The 26,651-nt window shown below is 41.7% G+C and overlaps 1 protein-coding gene and 1 long non-coding RNA gene across 2 annotated transcripts in view; one reads left to right on the forward strand and one right to left on the reverse strand.

Moving 5' to 3' along the window:
- THBS1 (thrombospondin 1) lies at positions 320–16,119 on the reverse strand. The gene is made up of 22 exons (XM_021402398.1): positions 15,968–16,119; positions 15,776–15,869; positions 14,605–15,182; positions 13,994–14,069; positions 13,538–13,734; positions 13,214–13,339; positions 11,614–11,707; positions 10,557–10,730; positions 10,000–10,176; positions 9,484–9,657; positions 9,184–9,311; positions 8,920–9,072; positions 8,215–8,433; positions 7,574–7,681; positions 7,039–7,198; positions 6,538–6,656; positions 5,083–5,317; positions 4,475–4,702; positions 4,065–4,336; positions 3,601–3,698; positions 3,332–3,471; positions 320–2,650 (listed from the first exon to the last, which is right to left on the reverse strand). The coding sequence occupies exons 2-22, from the start codon at positions 15,852–15,854 to the stop codon at positions 2,643–2,645; spliced, it is 3,543 nt and encodes a 1,180-aa protein (XP_021258073.1). The 5' UTR covers positions 15,855–15,869; positions 15,968–16,119; the 3' UTR covers positions 320–2,642.
- Positions 16,415–26,651, forward strand: part of LOC110401877 — a 127,036-nt gene continuing 116,799 nt past the window's right edge. Inside the window, exons 1-2 of the long non-coding RNA XR_002440660.1 lie at positions 16,415–16,890; positions 22,233–22,309. This is a non-coding gene — a long non-coding RNA (uncharacterized LOC110401877). The remainder of the gene's footprint in view (positions 16,891–22,232; positions 22,310–26,651) is intronic.

A 26,651-nucleotide genomic window follows, 5' to 3' on the forward strand; every position in this document is an offset into this window, starting at 1 on the left:
CTCAAAGGTTGTTTTCCTTTGTGGCTTTATCAAGGGCCCCATGGCTCTGACTACACTTAGAGGAGTCCACAGTAATGCCTTTAAGATTGAATTGAGCTAGTGCCCCTTAACTGCAAAAATGCTTTCAGGTGGACAAGTTGTTATGCCTGGGCTGAAAGATCCTGTGTGCTCTATCTATCTTGTCATAGTTTTAGTAGGAAGATTATTGAGATGTGTTAATTTGAAGCCCAGTTTAACACGGATAACAGAGTAATGTATTAGCGTAACTGTGAGCTGTAGAAATATTACAAAGCATGAACAACACTAGGTGACACAGGTGTAAATATATATGTCCATGGTGGTTTATTGTCCTCTGTAAGAAGTTTTATTGTACATCTTACACAACTTTAAAATGGAAAATGGTTAAAAATGTTTACAAAAAAGCAGGTTCTTAGAAAATAACACTAGAAAAAACATTGGGAAGAAGGAAGCAAAAAACTTCAGTTCAGTGTGCAAATATTTTATAAAAATAGAAATACTAACTCTACAGGTAGCATTTCATGATAAATTATTTAAATAGCATATCTACACAGTTATGTGATTAACTATTACAATGGCAATGACAAAAATAATTTATAAAAACACAAGCAATGGTATACAAGATGACAATAAAAATATAACACAATATTAGAAATTGTATTTAACATTTTTTTCCAATGCTATTTCCTTACTGGGAATATACTTTTCCGCAACGAATTTTTGACTATGTACAGCATTAACTCTTCAGTACTACAGTAGCTTTAAAGTTTGTTAGACATTTGAACTCTGCTTAATCCAAAGGTTTTTCTCAGTCATACAATAATGAGGTAATATTTGTACGTAAAACTTTCACTGTGTTTCTTTTCCTTTTTTGAAAAGACAAGGAAATCATATAGGTGTAAGAATGCTGCCCCTTCTATTGGGGAAATGAGTCTTCTGTTCATGTACATCAAGCCCTCTCCCTTTTTTGCAAGGAGCTCCTGAAATTCTGTCTAGGCTGTGAAGAATTCCTTCCTTCGTAGCTGCGCAGTGCTAGTTTCAAGAATTTGTGTGCAGTGACACAAACAGCAAGACTGGATGGTTGCTGTCTCTTTCTGTGATCTCCTCTGGGCCAGTTCTGCTTGAAAGTCAGTCCTGCTGACCAGTGGTAAAACACAGCTGACCTTTCACAGCACTAAATTGCTATAATGCTAAATGCCATTCCCTCAGCCCTAGCTCGATGGATGAGACAGGAACTGCTACCATCTAGAAGGACTTGAGTTTTAATACTGCAGAACAGTTGCCTGCCAGGCAACCAACTGCCTTGCACAAAGAAAGGAAAAGCCAATGCTGAGCTCAGACTGAGAAAAAACAAACATTCCATTCCCCACCCTGCTGCTTTTCCCTGTGCCTCAAAGCCATTATGGGAAAATTGCTCTTTGTAACTAATACATTACCAGTATCTGCTCCCGACAAGATTTCGCTTAACGAAAAACCCTCTAGTTTCACTATAGAACAGAGTTAATAAATAATCTGTATTTACAATCCTACAGTCGTGAAGACTTGTAATAATGGTGGATAGTCTTGATGCATTTTTTTTAAATCAATAATCCATCAGTCATTATAATATCAAGGATAGTTAAAAATAAATATTTTACAATTTCAGTATTTTATCTACAGGCCCCTTCCCCTCCCCTCTGAAGCGAGGGGCTTAAAGCATCTATGGCATGTAGAAAAGGAATGTTTTTATTACTGTTCTATTTTGTGCCTTTTTAACCATAAAATATGAAGCTAACCATAAAATATGAAGCACATGCTGGTTTCTTCCTGAAGGACAGCACAGTGCTAGTTGAGATGGTGGCGTTCTCACACCACAGGTGAAAGAAAACATTTAAAAAGGTAAGAAAGGTCTGCATCTAACCAGGAAACAGAATCTTATTGTAAATCCCAGTTCTCCCAAAGCTGGTGTGATCCAGTGTGCCAATTGCATCCTCCTTCCCCTCCCTTCATGGAGAGCAGTTCTGGGATATCTCTTTTGTCCTGTGTTATAGAGCAGCTGATCTAGTTCACCACAAAAAAGTCAAGGGCTATTTTCATCTGAAAGATGCAACATACAAAAGGATAATTTCTGCAAATTAAATGGATGTAAACCAAGGTAGCAGAGACCCCCATTAAAAAAAACCTCCACCCCCCATAAAGAAAAGATTTGAGAGTTCACCCTCCCACCCAAAACCCCTTTCCCCCACACAATGAAAGGTCTTCAGTTTAAGTAGTCCACAGCACATCCAGAGATGTTCTTTTTACAAAATGCTACTCCATGGGACCTCCAGTTAGAGGCAGTGACAATGCACTGTGATAAACAAACAAATGTCTTTCTGACTGAAAGAAGTGTGCTTTTTCAGTGAAGACAATTCTTATTTGCAAGACATTTGTTTCCTTCCATTTCAGAGGTCAGATGCAAGTATGTTCTCACTTCTATTCTCTCAAAACCATTCTCTTGAGGCAGGTAATGTTTCGAGTCCACATTTATGCAGGAGGAAGAAAGGAAGGAATAATATAATGGTCCCAGGATTTGTAAGGCTAAATGTTTCAGAAGGTGCAATACCAGCATTTTAAAATAGTCTCTGAATCCAGTAACCTTGGGATTATGGATCTGTGGAAAAAAAGAGAATTAAGATATTTCTGTGTTACGTGTGATTGTGTCTAAGACATTATCCATATGTTCCTTACAAATATGTCTAGAAATGAAAGAATGAAGAAAGTACTTCAGCACTATCAGGAGTTAAAATTTAGAATCTAGTCCATGTAATATTACCTAACAAAGTCACAATTTGAAGCAAACTAGGGTGACCTGGAACTAGTCACATGTACATATCATCACTGAACTGCAAGAGTAGAAGGCTGTGTATAGATTGTATTTTGCTTATTTTTATTAAGTCAGTCTTTTGCATATCTGACACTATTTTCGCTAGTCAGTATTTTGTATTTTCACCTTGCAGTTTGTCACCTGTATTGATTCATTCTATTCAACTTCTTTAAAGATTCCAGTTCCGGAAATGAACTATATCTTAACACGGATTCCTGATACTTTGAACCAGCAGGACAGAAATATTCATAAGATTTTATATATTCAAACTTTTAAACTGTGAATAGTTTAATTGAAAAGGTGTCCCATTTCTGTCCGCAAAACATGCTTGAGATAAAGCCATGCAAAATGACAGATGATCTTTCCCTCTTAGCTACTTTTTAAAAAATCTTTCCTATTTCTCTTGAGAGCAGCTTTCTTGAGCCAATTCTTTTTTATAGGGTCTTTTTATTGAAAAGTTTTCCTTACCTCTGCATTCATATTTAAGATCTGAGAAGAACACCATTTCTTGAGAGAAGACAAATAATCCTAGACGACCCCCAGCATAGGTTTTATCATAGATTGGTCCTGAGTCGGCCATGATTTTCTTCCCCTCATACATTACAACTCTACAAAGAGACAAGAGAATCTTGTCAGAGATGACACAACTGCTAGGTTTTTTTTTTTGTTTTGTTTTGTTTTTTTTAAATAAGACGCCTGGTTTCTTTGGGACCATTACTTAGAAGTATAATGCTCACCTGATGAAGCCAGTCTTTGGTCTATGGCTAAGGCGCCATCTGTATGCAGTGAAGTCTTTCCAGCCTATGTGACGAGGGTCATGCCACAAAGTTCTCACCTACAAAAGAATAGGTCATTTAACCAGAAGGTCTGAAATAAGATAACCATTATTTTGATATGCAGGTCTCTTTATGAGTAGCAGATGCTTGAAGTTCATCATTAGGCTCTGCAATGGGGTCTTTTGAAATCACCTGTATCTAAATTAACTTTTAAATATGTAAATTGAGATTTACTCCAGTAGTCCAGAAACAATTGATTCACTGCTGCTGGGAAGCCTATCTGCCTATTAATAATTACACTGTTATTTGTCTTTGCCAAGAAGACTGTCCCATTCCAAGGAGCACGTGTAGACCCCTGAACACATCTAACTTTTTGGAAGAACAACATGCAGTGCAGAAGCACAGGTTATCAGTGTGACCTTTACCTGGCCAGGAGTGTTTCCTGTGTGCCACAGAGCATTACGAAGGTGTTCTCCTGGACCTGTGGTGGAATTCACAACCTTGATGGAGAGACCTGAGTAGCCTTGAGCTTTGGTTGGTGTGGAGTCCCAGTAAGACTGAGTAATCTGCTTCCACATGACAACATAGAAACGACTGCTAGATTGGTAGCCAAATACAAAGCCAGCATAATCATCATCCCTTTCTGTATTGATAAAGAAGGTGCCACTGAAGTCCACAGCATTGAATTCATCAAAACCTGCATGGGCATTAGAAGAGGAAGATTAAGATGTTACTTTTGATGTGACTTTTGAACAGTTCCTTAACAGTTTCTCAGTTTCCATCCCACCTCCACCTGCAACACTGTAATGCCTGTAAGAGTTAGTGTTCCCCTTACCAACTGCAAGGCCAGGGTCACAGTTGACTGTCTGAACCAGTTCTTTACCCTGGTGACGTACAACCCAGTTTGGATCATTTTGGGATGTTCCTTTGGGATCCAAGGGAATCATCTGAAACCTTCGGAAGTCAGTCTCACTGATGTCCACGTTTTCAGGGCATATGTCATCAATATCTGGTACACTGTCTTGGTCAAAGTCATCTTTGCAAGCATCTCCACGTCCATCACCTGCAGGACAGAAGTAATTTCATTATTCTGAGCAATCAGACATTGGTTATTGTTTGCCAGCATAGTTTGAAGTTTTACAGCTTGGGAAGTGAAAACTTTATTGCAGAGCTCTGACTGCCCAAGTACTGCTGGCAGACACTACAGAAGAGAGAACTGTTGCTGTATAAATGTCCCTTTTGCTCCAGCCTGATACTGCTAAGCATATGAAGTTAGTTTGATATGTGGTTATTTTATTCCTTACTCCCGAGGAACACAAACACTAGTGCAGATTATCTTTTTACTCTGAAATTTTGTCTAACCCTAAATTGCATAAAAAAAACCCAAACAACAAAGAGTTGAAAGATACTCTTGAAGTGTTACTACGATACTGGTCATCTTACCATCAGAATCTGCTTGATCTGGGTTGGCAACCAATCTGCAGTTATCTTTGTCATCAGGAATACCATCATTGTCATCATCATGGTCACAAGCATCACCTTTTCCATCCTTGTCATGATCAGCTTGATTGGCATTGGGCACATAAGGGCAGTTATCAAGATTATTTTGATGACCATCTTCATCTATGTCCTGGTTGTTGTCACACTCATCACCTATACGGTCAGAGTCAGTATCTTCCTAAAAAAAAAATAAAAGGAAAAATAAAGAACATTTTAAAAGCCACCTAAAAGAACTGGATTACGAGCCTTAATAACTAGAATTGGGAATTCTCTTTGCTTTAGTAAGAGTTAAAAATGGAAGTATTAGGGATGTATTAAGATATTAGAATGTTAAGAAACATTGCCTATAAATAATGTGGCAGAAAGCAATAGAGGTCACCTTCCACCCCGAGAGGAGAAAGCAGTTAAACAGATGGCAAATAAGAGTATAGTCTGAGTGTAAATCCTTCAAATAACACTGCTTTTAGGCTATGTGACAGTACTAAACTAGATTCTCCTGCTTTGCAACCCCTTTTCTAACCCTGCAGTCGTTCCAGTTACCTTCCTGAAGCAATTCATCTTACAGCCTTGAATTTGGTGGGCCAGCACAAGCTTTATCTACTTCTGTCTTTGAATTTTGAATCAGTAAGTTGTATGAGAGGCTGGACTCCCCCTAAATTTTAGGAGGGAGTTTAAAGAGTGTCATACTCCTTTTCCTTAGGGAAAAGGCAAGATGTGATGCCTTTACGGGTAGAAAATACAACTTTTTAAAAAAATGTAACTGGTTTGGATCGAAGGACAAAGATTATGAAGAGACTGTTTAAATTGAAGTGCCAAGTAGTATTTAATACCGTTACCCGATCAGTTAACTGCTTCTGACATATTAAATGTGTGGTATATCTTGCAAGTCCTGAAAGAATGTTTAAGACTTTGGCCTATTGCTTCTATTTTAGGAAGATTAGAACTAGACTTTGAAGCAGCCAAGCACTGCAGTTCATTGTGATTTATAGAGCCTTGAATAATTAAGAATTTCTGCATTATTAGCATCCTGTATATGTTATGGGCTACATATACATTAAGCTGCTGTAAAGATACTCCCTACCTATCTTCATTTCATAAAATGCTCCCAGGCATTCCATGTCCTTAAAATGAGGGCCAGTACAACTCTACAAAACTAAGAAATGCTCAGGAGAGTTTTACATGCAGTAGTCTCATGGACCCTCTATAGTATTACTTTTTGGAACACTACCTTGCCAGTGTTTGAACTTTGTGAGGGAATAACACTTATAAAGATGCTGTTTGGCAAATTAACGAGAACAGAATGTCAACTCAAATTTAAGCTATACTTTGGTATAATATGTTGTGTACTGTAGCACATTTGAACAACAATATTCTATTTGTGTAATAGAAATCCTCTACCTGGTCAGGATTATGTTCCAGTGGACAGTTGTCACACTGATCTCCAACACCATCCAAGTCTGTATCCCTCTGGTCTACATTGTAGACATATTGGCAGTTGTCCCTTTCATTGAGGACCCCTGCAAAATTAAGAAGAGTTTGTAAATGCAAGTCAAAATATCCAAATGCTTCAAAGGAACATACAAAGTCACCTTGATAATGTTTTGTAAGCATTTTGAAAAGTATCTGGTTGAAACCTGACTAAATCACTAGCTTCTATTCTTATTTCCTGTAAGAACAGAGCTAAAATTTAACTGTACCAAAATTAATATTTTTCAAAATGAGTTTCCATTAGCTTTAAGTGTTACTTTAATAGCCTTTATATCCTGAAAACACCAGAAGTGAGATTTTGTGTGTTTAAGTATAAATTTCTGGTTTGATACCAGAAATGGTTAATGGTACCATTGTATGCATTTGGTCAATCTCATTAGCAGCGTAGAGGTATCATCAGAGGACACCTACCATCTCCATCAATGTCCACTGCACATGCATCTCCTTCTCCATTGTTGTCAGTGTCAGTCTGATCAGGGTTGTGATTGTAGGGGCAGTTATCGCAACGGTCACCAACATCATCCCTGTCATAGTCATACTGCTGTGGGTTGTAGATGAATGGGCAGTTGTCCTGCAAGAGAGAAGTGAAGCTTTAAATACAGTCTAATTAAAACTTGAACATACAGTAGCACAAACAGGATCTGAATGGAAAAACAAAAGGCAGAAGGGAAAGCAGACAGAACTGGAATGCTTTTATCTCAAAACACACGACTGCTTATTTGAGTATGGGAGTGGCTGACGAAAAATGAAGATTCATTTTCAAAGCTCACCAGCTGCAGAAAGATAGTCTGCATAGTTATACATACCTAAAGGTTTCTAGGATAGTTGTCAGTACCAGCAATTTCATATGGTACTCTTAATCTTAAGGTCAGAAGCTAGACCTTGACCTTAGGAAAAGGAACAGGAGAGCTACATTCCAAAAGGCTGTTCTTTTCTGTTGTCTTACCCGGTCATCAGGAATACCATCGTCATCATCGTCATTATCACAGGCATCACCAATCCCATCTTTATCATAGTCTTCCTGCCCAGAGTTGGGGAGATTAGGGCAGTTATCCTATAGCATGGATAAAGTACATGTGTTTACTCCTGGCGTAAGCACAATAGGGATTTTAGAAGGTATAATCATTATGCCACAGTCAAAATATCCAAATCAGATAAGTGTTATTTTACTGAAGTCTCTTGATTTTAGCTAATCGTATTATAGTGAGGGTATGTATTTGCATGCCATAGACCAAATCACTTAAATACAAGATTTAGCTATTCTTACCGTCCTGCTCTTCCCCCAGTATAGATATCTATCAGATCAAAGCTGATATAGGTAACAGAACTAGATTACTCCCAGAACACTAACAACAAACATTTATAATTGTGCCAGGCTTCTTTCCCCATCCCCCACGTTGTAGGAAAGTTTAAGGCAACACTGAGAACCTCCTAACAATAGAACAATAGAGGGATATTTTACTAGTTTTAAATAGAGCTATTAAACTACCCTCTAACTAGATAGATACTTGCTTTATACCTTAAACCTAAATTATTTTCTATGGTCCTTACTTAGAAGCATTCTGTAGGAATACAGGATAAACATACTTTTTTACAGTGGTAAGTGGCATTGGCAACACAGACAAGGTTCTCATTTGGCCATCCATCCAAGTCAGTATCTTCTCCGCAAATTATGCCATTGCCAGCATAGCCTGGTTTACATTCACAACGATACATTGGGTCACTGAAGTGGCCAAGATAGTTGCATTTGGCATTCTTGTTGCAATCGTGTGTTCCATCTGTGCATGGATTACGTGGCTTGCAGACCTAGAAGACCACAAAGAAATTAAATCCACTTAAAACATCTTTTTATTGCACATTTTTACCCAGACAAGGCAAATTTCATCAAGGATGTTTCAACAGGGAAAGAAAAAACATAATATGTTATTTTCTCTCCACTCTGTAACTCCAGTACCTGCCTTAGCACTATTTTTCTTGTTCAAAGTTCTTATGTTCAAATGCAACAAAGCACCAGAAGACCTTTAAGGTACATACTGTTGTACTATAAATGAATACTTATTAAATTACTCTCTTAAAACTATGTACAATGTCAGAATTCTTCGTGGCTGGAGAGGACATTTTTATAATTCATACTGCACTCCAATAGGAGAAGCATCAATTAATTTCTATTTTGAATTACAGACGACGTACCAAGTCCATCTTCCCTGAAATGCATAGTTGCTTTCCACTGTTTGACTGGAAAACAACTTTGTATAGTTTTGTAACCCCGCACAGCTCTCAGGTTGACAATACCTGTTTGTTTGCCATGGCATCCTCAACACTGCGACCAAATGGCTGTGACCCAGTGAAACGTGGTGGACAAGGCAGACAGTTGTATCCGGGTTCAGTATTCTCACACCTGTGCACTCCATTGAAGACAAAGCAGGCATCAGGAACTTCTTTGCACTGAAATGCAAGAGTTTGAGATAAAGGAAAACAGTGTATTAAAGTATTGGTATTTCTTCTCTTCCCATTTTCTTCTCCCTTTCAAGTCACAAATGTTTCTAGTCTTCCTACCTCATCAATATCTTGGCAGTGGATACCATCACCATGGTAGCCAGCAGGACAGGCACCACACTTCCAAGAACCATCAGGGGAGCTTGTACACACAGTTCCCGCAAAGCAGGGATTAGACAGACACCCATCTGAGAAACAAATGAGAGTTAAGATGAGGGATGCTGCTGCTGTATTGTGTTTTGCCAGCATGCCAGTTCAAAGTTCAAGCACTTCAGTTTTAAAGACTTAGGCCATATTTTTTAAGCAGTATAGTCAAGATTGGCCACAACCATTAGATGATTATGGAAAAGGAATACTCACCAACTGGACAGTCCTGTTTGTTGCAAACCTGAGTTCCTTTAGCCTCACCTACACAGGTCTTCCCACCGTACTGAGGCTCAGGATTATTGCAGAGACGGCTGCGTTTCTGAAGTCCTCCTCCACATGTCACTGTGCAAGCATCCCATGGAGACCATGGTCCCCAGTTGCCATTAACTAAAGAGAAGTAGAAATTAGGGGACGTGTATGGCTTTAAGTTCAGCAAAAATTACCATTTTCGGACTAAAGAATATTACTTCTGTAGCAAGAGTACTTGACACATTGTTCCAACCTAACTCAGGGAACGGCAGCCCTAATTAATAGGCTCCCTGGAAAACTCAGACCACAACTGCTATAGAAAATGGTTTAATTTTGTCTAGAACAACTATGAGGTTTTACCTAGCCTGTATCAAAGTTTAAAGATAAAAGACTGCTAGAAGTGCACTATATGGCAGCTTCCTATTCGGGAAGTTCATTTTTTAAACTAGTGAATAGTAGCTAGCACCTGGATGCACTTACTTGGGCAAGGATCTTTCTGGCAGGGCTTAGTTTCTCTTGCCTCACCCTCACAAGGCTTGCCATTCAGCTGTGGTACTGGAGAGTTGCAGAGGCGAATTCTAGTGATCATGCCCGTGCCACAAGTGACAGAACATGATGACCATGGTGACCAGTGGCTCCAGCCACCATCCTGTTTAACTACAGAAAGAGATATCTATTAGTAGAGTTTCTGAAAAACAGACTTCAGCTTCAAAGCACTTAGAATGCAGCTAGCATTAGAATTGTACTAGAGACTCTCTATACTAGAGAACCTTGGTACAGTCATAGATCAAGTTGTTCTATTGCTAGAGAAATCACACACCTAAACTGGTGTCAATTTTTTCTGGGAGTGTGGTCCGAACATGTTTATTTACTGCATCAACTATCTGCCCCATTTTACTTGATTAATATAAATCCTTAAAGCTAGAAGCCAGCACTCCAGTCCAGTGACAGAGCAATAGGATGAACTTTGCTGTTAATACTAAGCCAATAAAAGCTGCCCGTGTTTTATTACCAGGATGAATGGATTAAATACATACATCTCTTATCACACTCCTGAAGGTGGCAAGTCCGAGTCTGCACAGAAGACCCTTCGCAGCGGTTGTTGAGACTGTCACAGGAACGCCCTCTCTGCTGAATCCCATTCCCACATGTCACTGAACATGAAGTCCATTCAGACCAAGGAGACCATCCATCATCTGCATAGTCGCTAGCTGTAAAGGTGCACAGCTCTGTTATAGCCCTGAACAAGAGCCAAGTATATTTTCCATATTATTTTCCCCGACCCCTTCCCCTGCTTTTTCTTTACCACAAGAAAAAAAAAAAATCCACACAACTGCCCTCAAAATCTACATGCGTCTCCCTTTCTTGTACAAGATAAAGGTCAAGAACTCAAACTTTTCAGTGCTTACATGCATTGCCTAAGTTACTCCAGGTGGCTTTACATAATAATGATGAATTCAGAGAAGTACATAGGTTAGTCACTAATACTAGTTCACAGTTTAACAAGGTTTCTAAGAAAACTGAATTTTAATCAGCATTGATAAGTAGAAGTATTATTGTCCAGAAACCCACTTAAACATTTTTATAAATATGCTTGGTTCATAGCTGCTCTGCAGATAAGGAGAAGCAGTATTGTTGGCTGATTTAATTTGCTGAGATGTGGAATGCATGCGCTACTGAAAAGTATTCTTTGGTGAATACAATACACTGGAGCACCTAATACACCTCAAAAACCTGTTCTGCCTGCATGTGTTATATTCTTTGGATTTCAGAGCTCCGTTTTACTTCTCTTAATGATATTGATCCAGTGTATCCCTAAACTCCTCCTTTCTCTACAGAAATGCAGTGACATCTAAAACCACTCTGAAGCATTGTAAATTTCAGTAGGACAATAGCAATTCCTTATGTAAGTGGCAATTAGAAATTAATATAACAGGTTTCTATTACTATAGGCTGTTTAGTAGAAGATAGCCATTTGAGTTTCAAATTAAAAATGCAGACTATCCAGTTGTCATCTATACGCAGATATACAGAGCAGCGTATGTCTACTAAGACAGAGCAAACTACTGACTGTAGAGAGGTGTAAGTACTTACGCCAGCATCGGGGACAGCACTCCCCATCAGGCACAGTGGCATTAGAACAAGGCATGAGAGGACAAGACACTTTCCGGCATATAGTGGCAGAATTCTGTAAAGAATTGAAAGAATCCCAATAAGCAGGATATAAAGCATACCTCTGGAGTCTAAACTCAAAGCTCAGAAAGTCAGATGATAAAGATACCCTTCCTGCAGCACTTAAAGACTGAAAAGCACATCTAAAGTAGAAAACCTTGTATTTAGAGCTGATACAATTAAAGAGTAGTTCCAGCTATTCTTAGTCCAACTTCACCTCATTCCCACCCTCCATCCATACTATTTCCTTCTCAGTTAAGAGAAGTAGTTTTGTTTTGGATAAATTGGTTAGGAATGACTACCAGAGACTGGCTAGAGCGTAGGACTGAGTAAAAAACTATTGCTATATGATACCCAAAGTATAAGGTCACACTTCAAGGGAGAGAACCAAGAAGTCAGCTTTTCTGTTAATATGTTAAGCTGATTACATGGCGAAGATAAAATGAGTTTAGTGGACTTCGCTAAGGAGCCATAAAATCTAATAACTTATACTTGAAGGTCTTTGATCTTTAAGCCAAGCAGGTAGGATAAGAACACCCATCTCCAATCTCAATGAGAGCTAAAGTGCAGCCTGTAGTTATGCTTCTTGAAGGTAACAGCTTTGTCAGAAGAATGCCCTTGTGATTACCATTTCAAGCTCTCCATTTTCCCAGGCAAATGACTACATTAAGGCAGTTACAGCTAACATTGAATAAGAGGGTTGGTGGGAAGATGAGCAAAGGCAGAAGTCACAGTATCATTTGCTGCACAGAAGACTGAAGATAGAGACCTCCAGAAGCAAATGCAGAACTTTGTGAGTTGCCCTGTATTGCGCATTTACAGATACTCAGCCTTTGGTTTCTAAACAGAGGCAAGAAAGATCAGCCACTCTTTGGTAGACTGATACTCTGAAATGCTTTGCTAATATACACTTTAAGTATTAAAGCAGAACAAATTATAAATATCTTGTCAGGATACCCTGGGATTTACAGAGCTCAACTGGAATCTGGAAAAAGGTTTCTGTTACACATGATCTGTTAGCAGCTTACAGGACACAGCTAGAACTGTTCATTATATAATGAAAATGCTGTATGTTTAAGAGCCTTTACTGAGTACAAGAATGTCTTTTCCCACTAGGCCAGCAGGAGATTCACTAAGGATAGAGTGTCTATTTAAGGCATTTTGAGGAAGACAGATGGTAATACTGTTTGTTCTTTTAATACTGACTTGTAAATGTACACGTAGATTACGCAGAAATCAGAGACATTCCCCAAATTCTGAAGTTAAATGCATGTTAACATCTGTATGAGAGTGACATTCAGTATAATTCTAAAATACTGCTGTCGTAGTACTATATGAAAGTTGTATTGATGTAAGAGAAAATAGAAGGGTAAAAAAGACAAGCTGAATACTTCTCTGGGTATGATAGTACCTGTTCTGTGTAGGATTCACTTGTTCAAACAAAGAACTTCACTTAGAATTATCTGTTAATTTTAAGTCATGAATTTATATACAGAGAACCTATGAATGCAAGGAATCTTACCTGGCAAGTACATTTAGTGCAGCTGTCAATAGTCCATTCTTCCTTATTTTTGTGCAAGATCCCATTATGAATGCATACTCCAGGAGTGATCTGGACCACTTTGGCAATCAGTTCATTTTCTTCAGTCTTAAATGGTGGTTGGGGGGGAAGGGAGGGGGGGAGGGCAGCAGGGAGAAGATATTTAGGAGTTAATGTAGAAAAAAACACCTCCTTCCACAAATTCTTAGCTAGAGTAAAGCTGTTACTGTTTTTCCAAGCTCAAAGGACAACTTATAATTCATTAAGTGACAGATAAGAGATATTGTGAATTGAACAAGCACTTACCACTTTGCGAACTCTGTCTTGAAGTGTTGTAACCATGGACCGTAGCCCTTGCAGTTCCACAAACATGTTAGTTAATTCATCACAGGAAAAGCCACAGACTGCTTGAATGTCCTTTGTTTTATGTCCAATGTAATTAGTGCGGATAGCTGGGCTGGAACCATTCATGGGGTTGTCCAAAGTAATGATTGCACTAGTGGCTAAGAGACAAGAAAGTTTACATGAAGTAAATGCATTTTTTTGCCATATACATTTATAATTCCAGGGTACCGCCTGTTATACAGCTGCCACCAGCTGTAGGTGCATCACTAGGGTATCTCCAGAAAAATAATATTATTTCTTACGCAATGTAGACTTGCATGTCAGCATACTTCTGAGTTCTGTTTCAGCTCATCTTTCTAATGTATTGAGGAATCCTCTATTTAATAGGTCATTGGATTCAGAAAACTGCAGACTTACAGCTGGAGCAGCCTTTGTTCCTCAGGATAGTTTCCAGAGTCGTTCCAAACACGAACCGCACATTCTGCAACAGTCCCTGTGGAGAAAGAAAGAATTGCAGCTACCTGCAACAACTGCAAGAGAAGGAAGGGTAACTTGCATGGAGAGAGCTTGTAGACAATAAAGTTCACCTAAGTTCATCATGAGTAATTTCACAACAGACAGATGGCAAGGTGAAACATGTTAATTTATTCTCCTGAGTGAGAGCAAGCCCTGCTTCCTAACATTCTCAGCCTTGACCACAAAGACCTGGCAACTCGCCAGGCAGGAAGGGAAAAAAGCATCAATTTCTCAGTCTTGTAGAATAAATTGAGCAATCAAGCTACAATCACCTATCCAGAAGCTTTGGGACCTACTGTTGCAGGAAGTTCTCTCCCCAAATCTAATACTTCACACTTCAACCTCCATTGATAGAGCTTAGTAGATTTAGAGGTGGTCCACATGAGATGTATGGAAGCAGAACCCTTTCTCCCTATTTCCTACAACTTTCTAACTGTTTAGGTTGGTTGAATAATGTACCTTCAAGGCATACAACTGAAGATACTAGGCAAAAATGCAAGGGAAAATCTTACCTGGAAGTTGTCATTGACTCCCCCTTTGGCAATACGGAGCCTGGCACTGCTGGCCAGGTCTCTGGTGAAGATGTTTTGGATGGGAATGTCCAGTTCAGCATTCTCCATTTTCTCACACCCCACATAAAGCTGAGCCCGGTCTTCTTCCACAAACAAGGTGATGTTCTTCCAATGTCCTGTAGCTAACAAGGCATCCTCTACGGACACTAACTGCTGCTTGCCATCACCGGAGAGACTCAGGTCCAAGGTGCCTGCCTTGCCATTTGAAACTAGACTGAAGACATGACCAGAGCCATCCTTCCGTTCCACAGCCAGCAGCGTGCCTCTGCTCTTCTTGGCTTGCCGGAGAGTGGCCAGAAGGATGAAGCCCTTCTCAGCATGGATGATATCTAACAAGTCTTGGAACTTGGAGTCAGGGACAGCAGGGATGCGACTGGCATCTTCAATGCGGTAAGCAGGGCTGGAGGACTCTGGCCCCTTCACCAGGTGCACCCCAGGTGCCCGGCGCCCAGCTGCCTTGCGAGAAAAGCCAGCGAGTTCAAAGAGATCAAAGACGCTGTTATCATCACTCCTGGACTCTGCAGAGAGATCAGAGTATCCATCATAAGCCATGGAAAAGAAGAGGCTGAGTAACCGTACATCTCCTAGGGCTGCTTAACACACTGACCAGCGATGTGGGCATTACAAGGTATGCAGAACAGGGGTGGCAGCTCTCAAGGCCTGGCAGTCCCACCGAGCGGCACTCTGCGCACATTCTCGTGAAGGAGCCAGGAGGGACAGGAGCGCCAGCTCCGCTGACTGACACCGGGATAGCGGCATTCTGACACCTCATTAGGCTCTGACAGAGGAGAAGCAGCACAGGCACAGCGCACCGCAAGGCTCGTTGAAGCTGGGTGGCGGTTCTCACAGCAGCCAGCCGGAGAAGGAACGGGACAGCAAACCCCTGCGGGGGCTGCCCCTCGCCTCTGCCCCCGCACCAGGTGGGCGAGATGCTCTCGAGAGCTTCTACTTCTGAAGGCTGCACGAATTCCGCACCAGACGGAGTTCCATAACTACCGCTCCGCTTAAAGCTTTTCGTTCGCTGAGAGCCGCGGTGTTCTGCCCCTCGGAGCCGTCCCTCCGTACCCTCCCCAGGCGCGCTCCCCTCGACGCCGCCCGCGCCGGCCCTTACCTGCCGTGCGCTTGGCTTCCGGGCCGTTGACCGCCAGGAGGATGAGGGCGAGAACAGCGGCTGGCCCCATGGCGAGCATCCGCCTCTGACCAACCTGGGGATGGCCACAAAGGAAAAGGTCACCGAGCTGCCCCGCGGCTCGGCGCAGCGGGGCAGGTGCCCCGGGACAGCGGGAGCCGTATCAGCACTTACCTGCAGGGAGAGCGGGCGAGCGGCTCCCGCCACCGGCGAGCGATGTCCTCACGGGAGCGCGGCGGCGCCTCGGAGCAGGGATCGGCGCGTGCTCTGCTGCGGGGGTCGGCGCCGCCGGGTGCTCTGCGGGCGCTGGGCGCCGCGCGCGCCTTTAAAGGGTCGCTCGCATTCCTGAGCGCGCGGCGGGCCAATCAGCGGCGGCGGAGCAGGAAGCGGGAGGCGTGCGCGAGACGCGCAACGGTCGGAGACGGCGTTCCATAGAGCGGCCGCCGCGGGCCGGGGGCGGGGCCGCGTGCGGGTCTGCATGCCGGGCACCGAGCGGCGGCCGCGGACCTCACGGCAACGCCCGGCAGTGCCGCTTGGGGGCGCCCCGCGAGCGGCGTCGGCGGCACTTTTTTTTTTTTTTTTTTTTTTTTTTTTTTTTTTTTTTTTACGGCGAGTCTCGGCGCCCGAGCGGGCGTCTGCCGCCGCTCAGCCCCAGCGCCGCGCGAAGCACGAGGCGGCCGGGAGCACGGTGCGGCCGAGGCAGGCGGCCAGGGGTCAGCCGCTCTGGAAGCGGCTTAGGAGCGAGCCCCAGCGCGGGGATAACGGTGCCCTGGCCTCGCGGTGCCGGCACGCGGCAGCCCCGGGGCGCGAGTCGCAGCAGGTCGGCTGCCTCGCTCCCCTCGGGGCGGCACCCCCCTCCCCCCGCACAGCACACACGGGGTGCGGGGACCGCGTGTAAAGCGGTCTCCCCGCACAGCCCCGTACATCCTGAACAGCCACGGAGAGAAAGGCGGGGCGCCAGGGCCCTCTGGGCCCGCATTGCGCGGAGCTTTGTGCGGAATGAGTAGCACCGAGCTGCGGCTGAGGAGCAGGCTGTTATTAGTGAATAGAATCGCTATTTGCTCTGACCAGGAATGTCCCGTGTAACCAGATTTCAAGTAAGAGGAGAGCTCTTGAAAATGAGCGAGGCAAATTCTCTACATAACTTCGCATTCTATATGACTAAAAGTGATTTGGGTGTGTGAAATGGTTCTGAAGTAATCGAATTCAAAGTAATGGCCACTTCCTCTGCATTCCCTGGCCCTTTTACGTTTAGCATTTGCTCCTGCAGAAAGCCGAGAGTCAGAGAATGAGGAGAATCCATCAGCCGATGGCATGTGTGGTGAGGGGAAATCAGAGCGCTCTTGGCAGCCCCAAACCTTGGCTGGACCAGGCTCTGAACTGAGCTGCACTGTGTGGAATGCATCAGGCTGCTGGCCTGGCCGATGCACGAGGCACCAGTGCTCTGCAGATCATCCCAGGAAATGCCTTGGGAAATTCTTGACTTAAGGAACAAGATAGCTACAGGACTGTGTACGTTAAGGGGAAGCCGGAATGAGTGTCATCCCTTCTAACTTAGGAAACAGAGCACGCTGTCTGAAGCAGGCCTTTCGTTATGTAGTGATTCATTGAAGAAAAACCTCAAGTGCCACAAAATAAAAAGCTGAGAGCAAGAAACAGGGAGAGATGCTGGTAACGAGGAGAGCCCCACCAGGGTATTAAAAAATAATAATAATAATAAAAAATCAGCAGGAAAGAGAGCAGGGGAGAGACACTGACCCCACTTGGACAGGTTAAAGTATCACTCTTGGTGTTCGGTTCACTAAGCCCTAAATGTGCCAGTGGCTTCCTGTGGTACACTGTTGGACAGAAGTCAAAGGGCTGTATCAAGACCCTATTGCTATCTACAACTGCGTGGAAGGAGGTTGTAGTAGAGTGAGAGTCAGCCTCTTCTCCCAGTTAACAGCAATAGGATGAGAAATAATGGCCTCAGGGGAGGTTCACATCGGATATTAGGAAAAACTTATTCTCTGAAGGAGGGGTGAGGCATTGGAACGGGCTGCCCAGGGAGGTGGTGGAGCTAACCCTAGAGGTTTTCTAGAAAAGGGTAGATATTGCACTGAAGAACGTGGTTTAGTGATATAGTGGTGATGGATTAATAACTGTACTAAATCATCTTAGTAGTCTTTTCCAGCCTTAATGATTCTGTGATCAGCACATTTCTGAGTACAGAGGGTTCTGACCAAGCTTTTCCTCATGCATCCCTCAGTCAAGCTGAGGTCATATTTGAAAGCTGTAAGAGAACCTCAAAACTGTTTTTACATTAAGTGAGGAAGTTGAGGCAAGCAATCCAGAACCATCCACTTCAGAGTGAAAAAGAACATCCCGTATTTATCTCTTATTTCATCCAAAAGTGTGCAGATGAACCTCCAATCTCTAGTCAGAATGTTCTCTATGAAATCCTTGTAACCTCAGTGAATGGTCATTCTAAACATGAGATGCTCATTGATACCTAAAGAAGGCATTGGAACCTGTGGAGCAATGGAAGGCAATGATAATGCCTTCTAAGACAGGAGCGTGCTTATAAAGGTATTCATTAAGATATAGTTTAGAAAGCAAAATAGAAGGTAACTTACCCTTTCTGAAGACTAGTAATATCTCAAGAAGAACACAGTCTCTGAAGAGAGATATTGCTCCTTTGGCTGCCAACCCTTAAATGAGGGTAAGGAGGGGTGGACCCAGGCTCGCTCCAGTGCATTGCTTGCACCTGAACTCTCTGGGTTAGCCATGCCTTCTCACCTGGTGCTCAGCCATTGGTTCAGGCCATGACCTAGCAATTCCCATACAGAGCCCAAACAGAAAAACTCATAAAATTCCTCACAGTTTCAGAAAATAGTCATATTGAGATCCAAATTTTTTAATTTGGACCTGTCTTCAAATTTTTAAGAATACCTTTAGGAAATCAAATCAAACTTGAAGTATATGATTAAACCAGAAATACATCCCAATGACTGCAGTCAAAATCTGACCCGTAATTTTGCCAAGTCCAACACTTCCAGGTTCAAGTTTTTATCACAGTGTTTAAACCTAGCTCTGTTGATCTCCGTGCTGCTAAAACCAATTTACACTCTTATCACTGATACTGGAATTTCCATTTGGGAAGGGAGGACTGACTTATGGAAACACTTCTAGTCAAATTTGCCTGCTGTCGTTTGAATGTGTTCGTGGATGTGAGCTGTGCTAAAAGCAGTAGCTGGCTCCATGGATGTTCCACATGATGAGTCCGTTCCCTCTCTTGTCACGAATCCTGGAATCACATCCTTTTGCCATATCTCTCTGCAGTACAAGGTCCTTTTTTTTTTTTTTTTTACTTCCATTGAATATTCATTGCAGAATATGTTTACAACTCCAAAACTTGTTAGTATTGGTTCATTTAAGTCTGCAAAAAACGTAGCTGGAAATTAGTAAAAGCTCCACAATAAGTATTTAGGAGAACATTGGTAATGATTTAACTTCTGTAAATGCAAATGTGGTCTCACTCCGTAGTAGTCACTGGATCAGCCAGAGTTGATGTGTTCATATTACTCTAACGATTTCAAAAACTAATTTTTATTGCAGTACCATTAATTTCACTGGTGATATGTGCAGGGTTAATTTGACTTTTTCAGTTGCTGTACACAGAATAATTTTTCTTAGTCTGTAAAAGCCATTCAGGAGAAAAATGGCAGTGTTTTGTTAACCCTTTATCACCTTGAACGAACAGACTGATTTTCAGCAAGAGAGGTGGAACCTGAGTATTGATACCAGCACTATTCAAGATATTACCAGTATTATTCAGTATATTCATCAATGACTTGGATGAGGGAATAGAGTGCACTGTCAGCAAGTTCGCTGATGACACAAAACTGGGAGGAGTGGCTGACACACAAGAAGGCTGTGCTGCCATCCAGAGAAACCGAGACAGGCCGGAGAGTTGGGCAGGGAGAAGTTTAATGAAATATAACAAGGGCAAGTGTAGAGTCTTGCGTCTGGGCAAACAACTCCAGGTACCAGTATAGGTTGGGGACTGACCTGTTGGAGAGCAGCATAGGGGAATGGGAGCCGGGGGTCCTGGTGGACAGCAGGATGACCGTGAACCAGCACCGTACCCTTGTGGCCAAGAAGGCAAATGGCATCCTGGGGTGTATTAGGAGGTGTGGTTAGTAGGTCGAGAGAGGTTCTCCTCCTCCTCTACTCTGCCCTGGTGAGACTGCATCTGAAGTATTGTGTCCAGTCACGGTCCCCTCAGTTCAAGAAGGACAGGGAACTGCTTGAGAGAGTCCATCTCCGAACCACAAAGATGATTAAGGGAGAGGAACATCTCCCTTATGAGGAAAGGCTGAGGGAGCTGGGTCTCTTTAACTTGGAGGAGACTGAGGGGTGACCCCATTAATGTTTTTAAATACATAAAGGGTGAGTGTCAGGAGGATGGAGCCAGGCTCTTCTCAGTGACATCTAATGATAGGACAAGGGGCAATTGGGTGCAAGCTGGAACATAGGATGGTACACATAAATATGAGAAAACTTCTTCTCTGGAGACATTCAAAACACTCCTGGACGCATTCCTATGTGGCCTAATCCTGATGTTCCTGCTCTGACAGGGGGATTGGACCAGGTGATCTTTCGAGGTCTCTTCCAATCCCTGATATTCTGTATTCTGTGATAGAGGTATAGATTCTAATAAGCAGGTGTGGGATATATAGAGGTGGATCTTCAGCTTTTCTGGGCTCTGCAGTGGCTCATGCTCTGTGCTTGTTGGGACTGCTTTGCTCCCTTCTTTCAGCATCATCTTTCTCAGTAGAACAGCTGAAGAGACAACTAAGCGTGCTGCCATATTATACCACAGTGTTTCACATCCACATGCATAACAGTAAGGTGCAAGAAAGCAAATAGCAGATCTGCCCTGATTTTAGTGTGTAAATTCGTTAATCAGTCAGTGTGGTTTTAAATACAGTTTCATTCTAAGGTAAGTCACAAAGAAGTACAGTTGCTATTATAAATGAGCCTTTCTCTAGATTAGACCTATCTGGAATCTCTTTATAATGCTATCACCTAGCACACAGAAAAAAAATATATTTTTTCATCTGAAGATTTTAAATAGAAAATGAAGTTTCAATAACCCGTCCTGAAACTGTAATTCAGCAGTAATAGGGCAGGGGAAGTTCAGTAGAATTGTGCCACTGAAATGCATGGCATTAAAGTAATTCACACTATTTATCTGTTCTGTTTCAGTAGCACAGAAGAAAAGCTTTATTAGAAGCTATACTGTATTTTTAAATGTGTAAAGTATATGAATATAAATTTAACTATAGAAATAATGAACTGAATGGAATAGCATTAAAGAGATAATCAGTTTGGTTGTTACTATCATCATTTCACAATTTAGTAAAGGTCTAGAAAGTTTCCATGCTGCACAAAATTCCCTCGGCTTGCTTTCAGGGGGGCTCACTGTGCTTCCCATCTGAAAGACAGTCTCGGGTTTGCTGGTTAAGTCCTTCCTCTGTTAAAGAATCTTCAGACAACCTTGTTTGTTTTAGGGTGACACAAACCCCACTGCTAGAGGTGCTCTGTGTTTCCTACAGAAACGGCTGACAGTTTGGATGCAATGCCTGAAGTTGGTTGAAGAAGATCTCACCAATTATGACCTTCTGTGGCACATTCTGTTGCTGTTCCTGGTGCTGTCAGTAAAGATGGTGATAGCTAGATGCCAGAGGATATACGTACTTGTTGGAGGAGTGTGTATTTGAATGCTGGACATAACCATTTCCCAGTGATGTGGAATCCAGCTCATTGTTATGTGGCAAATTCCTCTCATGTCTTTGAAAGAGGCACTCTACGAAAACTAGAGTGAAAAAATAGCTTATTTTTCCAAAATACCTTGACAAGGAAACCACGCTTACTGGTTTTCTTAGTGTGCAGGCATATTCTCTATGCACATCACATCTGCCTGCATATAAAAGTCAGGTTGGATATTTTTATCTTTGAAGTACTTTGTGAAATGCGGGCCTGCTCCCATACTAGAACATGTGTGGGAAGCTGGAGCTGTCTGATTAATGGACAGGTAGCTGACAAAACAGACAGCTGAATTTCCTCTGAATTACAATGGGTGCACATTTGTCTGCTGTTAGTCAGATCTAGGGGTTGGCAAATGTCATCCAGTTTGATGAGAGGAATAGGCTTTAAATGGATTAACTGTAGTGATAGGACTTTTGTACAGCAGTGGCATACAGTTTTGCACTGCTGCATTACTAGAGAAAAATAAAGCCTGTCAATCATTTTTAAGCCTCTTTCCCTATAAGAAATCTTCCACTGCTTTTTAAGAATCAGAATTTAAAGTATGAAGTATAAACCGCTCCCCTACCCTATTCCTGAAACTGAGAACATTTACTGTACTTCAACTCTGTTTCCTTTGTCTCTGCAGAAATAAAGACGACAAAAAGCAGCATTCCCAGTGAAAAGGCATCTTCGTACACTGCCTTTGTCAGCAACGGATCAAAGGTAACCTTATATCTAAGCACCTATTCTCTGCCTTGGAAAAGTATTTCTAGCCAGTGAATTATTAGGGCATGTATTGAAATTCAAGCACGTGGTAGAATTTCCTCAGTTTTCATTAAAATTCAGAGCATACTTGTGGACATGTGTTTTCAGATGTTTTGCTCAGTGAAGGTGAGCACAAGTACTTATGTTTATACATTTACATACTGGGACCTTTGATCCCATAAAGTGACTGAAAGCTGCTCATTTGCATGTCAGTCTGTGACTCTGAGTTTTTATATGTTGTAAACAAGCAGCTGCAGAGCTTATCTAGATAATCACATAGGAAAGAAGAAACTTCAGTTATTGTTCACCTATCAGAGCGTCTCATCTCCAGCATTAACCTCACATTACACCATCAGTCTGAACTCAGTTATACTGAAGACAGAACATATACAATTTATGACAACATGTTACCACATTAGAACGAAAATGTGGTCTCTCTGTGCTTTTCTTTTAATTAGGCAAAAGCAATCAATTAATCGTGGGTTCAGTACATTGCTCCTAATAATGCTGTTACTTAATGCATAATTTCTTTTAAGTGTCAGGGAAAAGAGCATTGAAGGATCTGTGCAACATATAGCTGGGTCTTGCTGACAGTTGTGTGATAAAGACAGTGAATAATGTATATTAAAACATATTAGGAAGTGACTGTTCTGTCATTACACAACTCGAAAAGTACACATTTAAAGTAACTAACAGAAGTGATAAATAAACAGTAATTTGTTCCTAGGAAGGAACAGTAGTTTTCTACCATGAAGTGATGTTCCTGGGAGTTTCTTAAAAGCCAGTTACTTAAAATGCAGTGCCTAGAAGGGACTGAAATAGAGAAATAAAAAGCTTGCACTGTAATTTCCTAAGTCCCCCCCACATTGTCACAATAGGCGCAGCTGTTAACTTTTTCACCTTTCATGAGAAAGGATTGATAGATCATCCTTTGTCACAGTTTACCTGTGCTATGGACTTGGTCTAGATGAACAACCAAAGGCAAATGCTGAACTTTACGCCAAGTTTGCAAAATAAGAAGTGCTGGCTTTTAGTCATTCCCTTATTCCTTGTAAGGGTCTGCAGGGGTCTGACAGAGCAGCTGTTACACAGTGCGCAAGTGCGGGTAACAGCAGACACTTCAGGAAGAACACAGACTGGAAGAAGTTCTCTCATGTTGAGGAAGGAAACTGAATAACAAAGCTGCTTGCTGTAGTTATTTGCAGGCTTTTATTACCAACAATGCCTTGGGGGCTGGGAAGTAAGAAGTCTTGCCAACAGATTATTTTGAGCATATAAAGTGATCTATGAAGTTTATAACTTAGAAGCCTTGACACGCCCCAGTTTAAACTCCCGTGGACTCTACTACTTAATGGAACTGCAGCTGTGTACTTTACATACATGAGGTGGGAAATGCATAGAAGTTACGGGCACATTTCTTCCAGTTTCTGATTATGCCTGGCCTTTTCTTTATCCCAGAGGTCGTAACAGCAGTGTCGAATCCTGCAAAGCCTTACTCATATGTCATTAGCCCTGTTGACTGACTCACATGAATTAGACAGTTCTTCAGGGTCAGGTTCTTATACTGCTCTATTTATGAGAGTCTGCTGTGACTCACATCCCCTAAATTCAAATCACATATAGCACAATTCATACAGTGATTTAAAGTTGTCTGCCAAATCGTTCCACATAGTTACTTTTGGAAATGGGAGGAAGTTTCCAGGAAGTTGCATTTACAGTGTTTGATACTGCATTGTTGCCTGATCACACAGCATGTGGAGTAGATCAAACCATTCTGGAGAGAGTCATCCAGAAGATAAACAACTGTGATGTGTAACACATACCTTTCTCTCTACACTGCAAAAATAAAAGTCATCTTTCCCACTGTACAGCTGTGGGCATTTTCACTTAAACAGAACTTAGTCCTATTTCAGATATTCTATCTGGCAACACCCAGTAACATTAGAGAAACCAAATCATTTAACCTGTGGAGAGGAAAAGTTTGAATGGCCTTCTGAAGGCTAAAGACTTGGTCTATAAAGAGGATCTAAAGAACAGGCAGTGCTCTAAACAGTTCTTCCTAGTTGTATTCTCACTCAGTGAGAAAGTTCTCCATGGAGCACCTGTGAGATTCACTGGGGACTTAAATATGCAGCCTAGCATACTCTTTCATAGCTTCCCTTTGTTAAGGAGCACCTCAGGTGAATGAGCACAGCAGAGGCAGCAGTTACTAGGAATGTAGGCATCCAAATTTATTTTATCATTTATTTGAATGAAGTCGAGTTCGTAGGGGTAGAATTCTTTCACCATGTTTCCAAAGGAAATGAGGCATATGTGATCATGCTGAATGCTTATAGGTCTATACCTACATAGAAGACCACTGTTCCCTCCTCACCTAATAACTTTAAGTTAGTTTTCAGAGTCAAAAATCTGTCAGAGAGTGGAAATGGTAAGGAAAGGAAGTTCTTGTAAGTCACATGAAAATTGGCAGCTGCATAGAGACAACTCAAGTTTCCAGATAATTATGTCAGACAGATTGTTCTACGAAGCAGTCAGCTGCTCCAACTGTAGTTTTTACTTACAGGTAGTCTCAGTCAGCCCCAGCATTTGCTTCCTTCTACCTAGACAATACATAAGTGAAGCAAGCAGGGAAGTGGGAACATAGAGTGGATAGATGAGGTTGCCACTGTGAAAGGGAACTGGGATTGCTAAGGGCTTCTCAGAGTAGAGAGAAGAGATGGGGAGATGCACAATATGGCAAACAAGTACAAAAGAACACAAGCTACTACCTGGTTGTGTAAAAGTACTGTAGAAAGTATTTTAGAATGAAACTAGTATGTAAGAGAAAGTAGAAAATGGCAGATCTCAGGTGAATGTCAGTCTAATCCAGTCTTCTGCAATTAACCAGGCTCAAGTCTAGCAGACTGTCCTAAGCAGTAATTGCTCAACCTGTTGAGGCAAGTCTTCCCATGCAGTTTGCTTACACCTCTCTACTTGTAGAGATGCTTCCATAATACAGTTTTATTTTTTGCAAGTTAAACTCATTTCTCCTTGTCCTTTCCTCAGTGGACATTGAAACTGGTCGCTGTTCCCTTACAAGCAATCTTGTACATGTGAAATCCTGCTATTGTGTCTCTCTTCAGTCTGCTAGACTAAATAAAACCAGTTTCTTCATCAGCCACATTTTCTGAACCTTATTCTCCTCTTTGGACCTTATCCAGCTTTTCTTTAGCGTTTTTAAAAAGCATGGTACCCAGAATTATATGCAGCATTCCAGCTGAAGCCTTAAGACTTGCAAAGAGAAATGATGACTCTCTTTTAAATAGAATAATCCCAATGGCATATGCTGGCATGACAGTGGTCTGTTTTTTCTTTCATTTAACCTTAGTTTCGCAATGTCATATCATTGATCTGTATTCCATCTTCAGTTTAATATAGGCCTCAAGTCCTGTAATGTTTTTTGTTGCCTTGCCAGTTGTTTTCACTTTGTGTTTGATTTCTTGCTCCTCAGTACAGAAGGATCAGTACATTCATCATAATGAGTTTCACCTTTGTTACTTGCTTATGAAGAGCTCTACCCTACCAGTCTTGAATCTGAGCTTGATTTTAGCCAGTTTTGCCAATGTATATGAGAAATGAGAATCTGACAGACCTATCTAGAGTACTCCAGAAGAGCTTATAGTCTTTTTGGAAATTATCAATATTATTGTAAATAATGTAAAAGCACCTAAGAATGTTCTCTAAATACTTGAAGGGTTGTACTATTCAATTACAGGGATTAAAATTAGAGCTATTAGTACTAGTATAAGTTTCAAAACAAGCTAGTCCAAGTTGTGCCTCCACAAACCAGTCTTAGCTAAATCAGCCAGATCTGTTAAGTCTAATTTTCTGCAGGAGTGAAGGTATCCAAACTTGAAGGGTGTTCAGAAAATTTTGACCAAAGGAACCTTTCTGAAGGCATCAAGCCAAGGCAGATAGTGGAATGTATTTTGAGTATCTATAGCTACAAGTGCACATAATCTTATGTCTTGGCAAAGTGTCTGAAGTAAAATATACAGTTTGCAGCTATGTCTATTAGCTGCAGTCTGTACCACAGCTGGTGCATGTCTAGCTTGCTCAGTGTGTGTGGAGCTAGCAGAAGACCATCTGCACTGTCCATTTAGACAAACACTAAATCTTGCTTTTCAGTTCTGTCCCCAGTGGCTGGATAAAGCACTGTACTGCTTTACACTGGCAGTTTAACATTTTTTGCAAGCAATAAACGCTACAATATGGAGATACTAACTGGAATTTTCTCTTAGGGGCTTTTACTTGCCTGAAG

The sequence above is a fragment of the Numida meleagris genome, chromosome 6 (assembly GCF_002078875.1).
Source record: "Numida meleagris isolate 19003 breed g44 Domestic line chromosome 6, NumMel1.0, whole genome shotgun sequence".
Taxonomy (NCBI): domain Eukaryota; kingdom Metazoa; phylum Chordata; class Aves; order Galliformes; family Numididae; genus Numida; species Numida meleagris.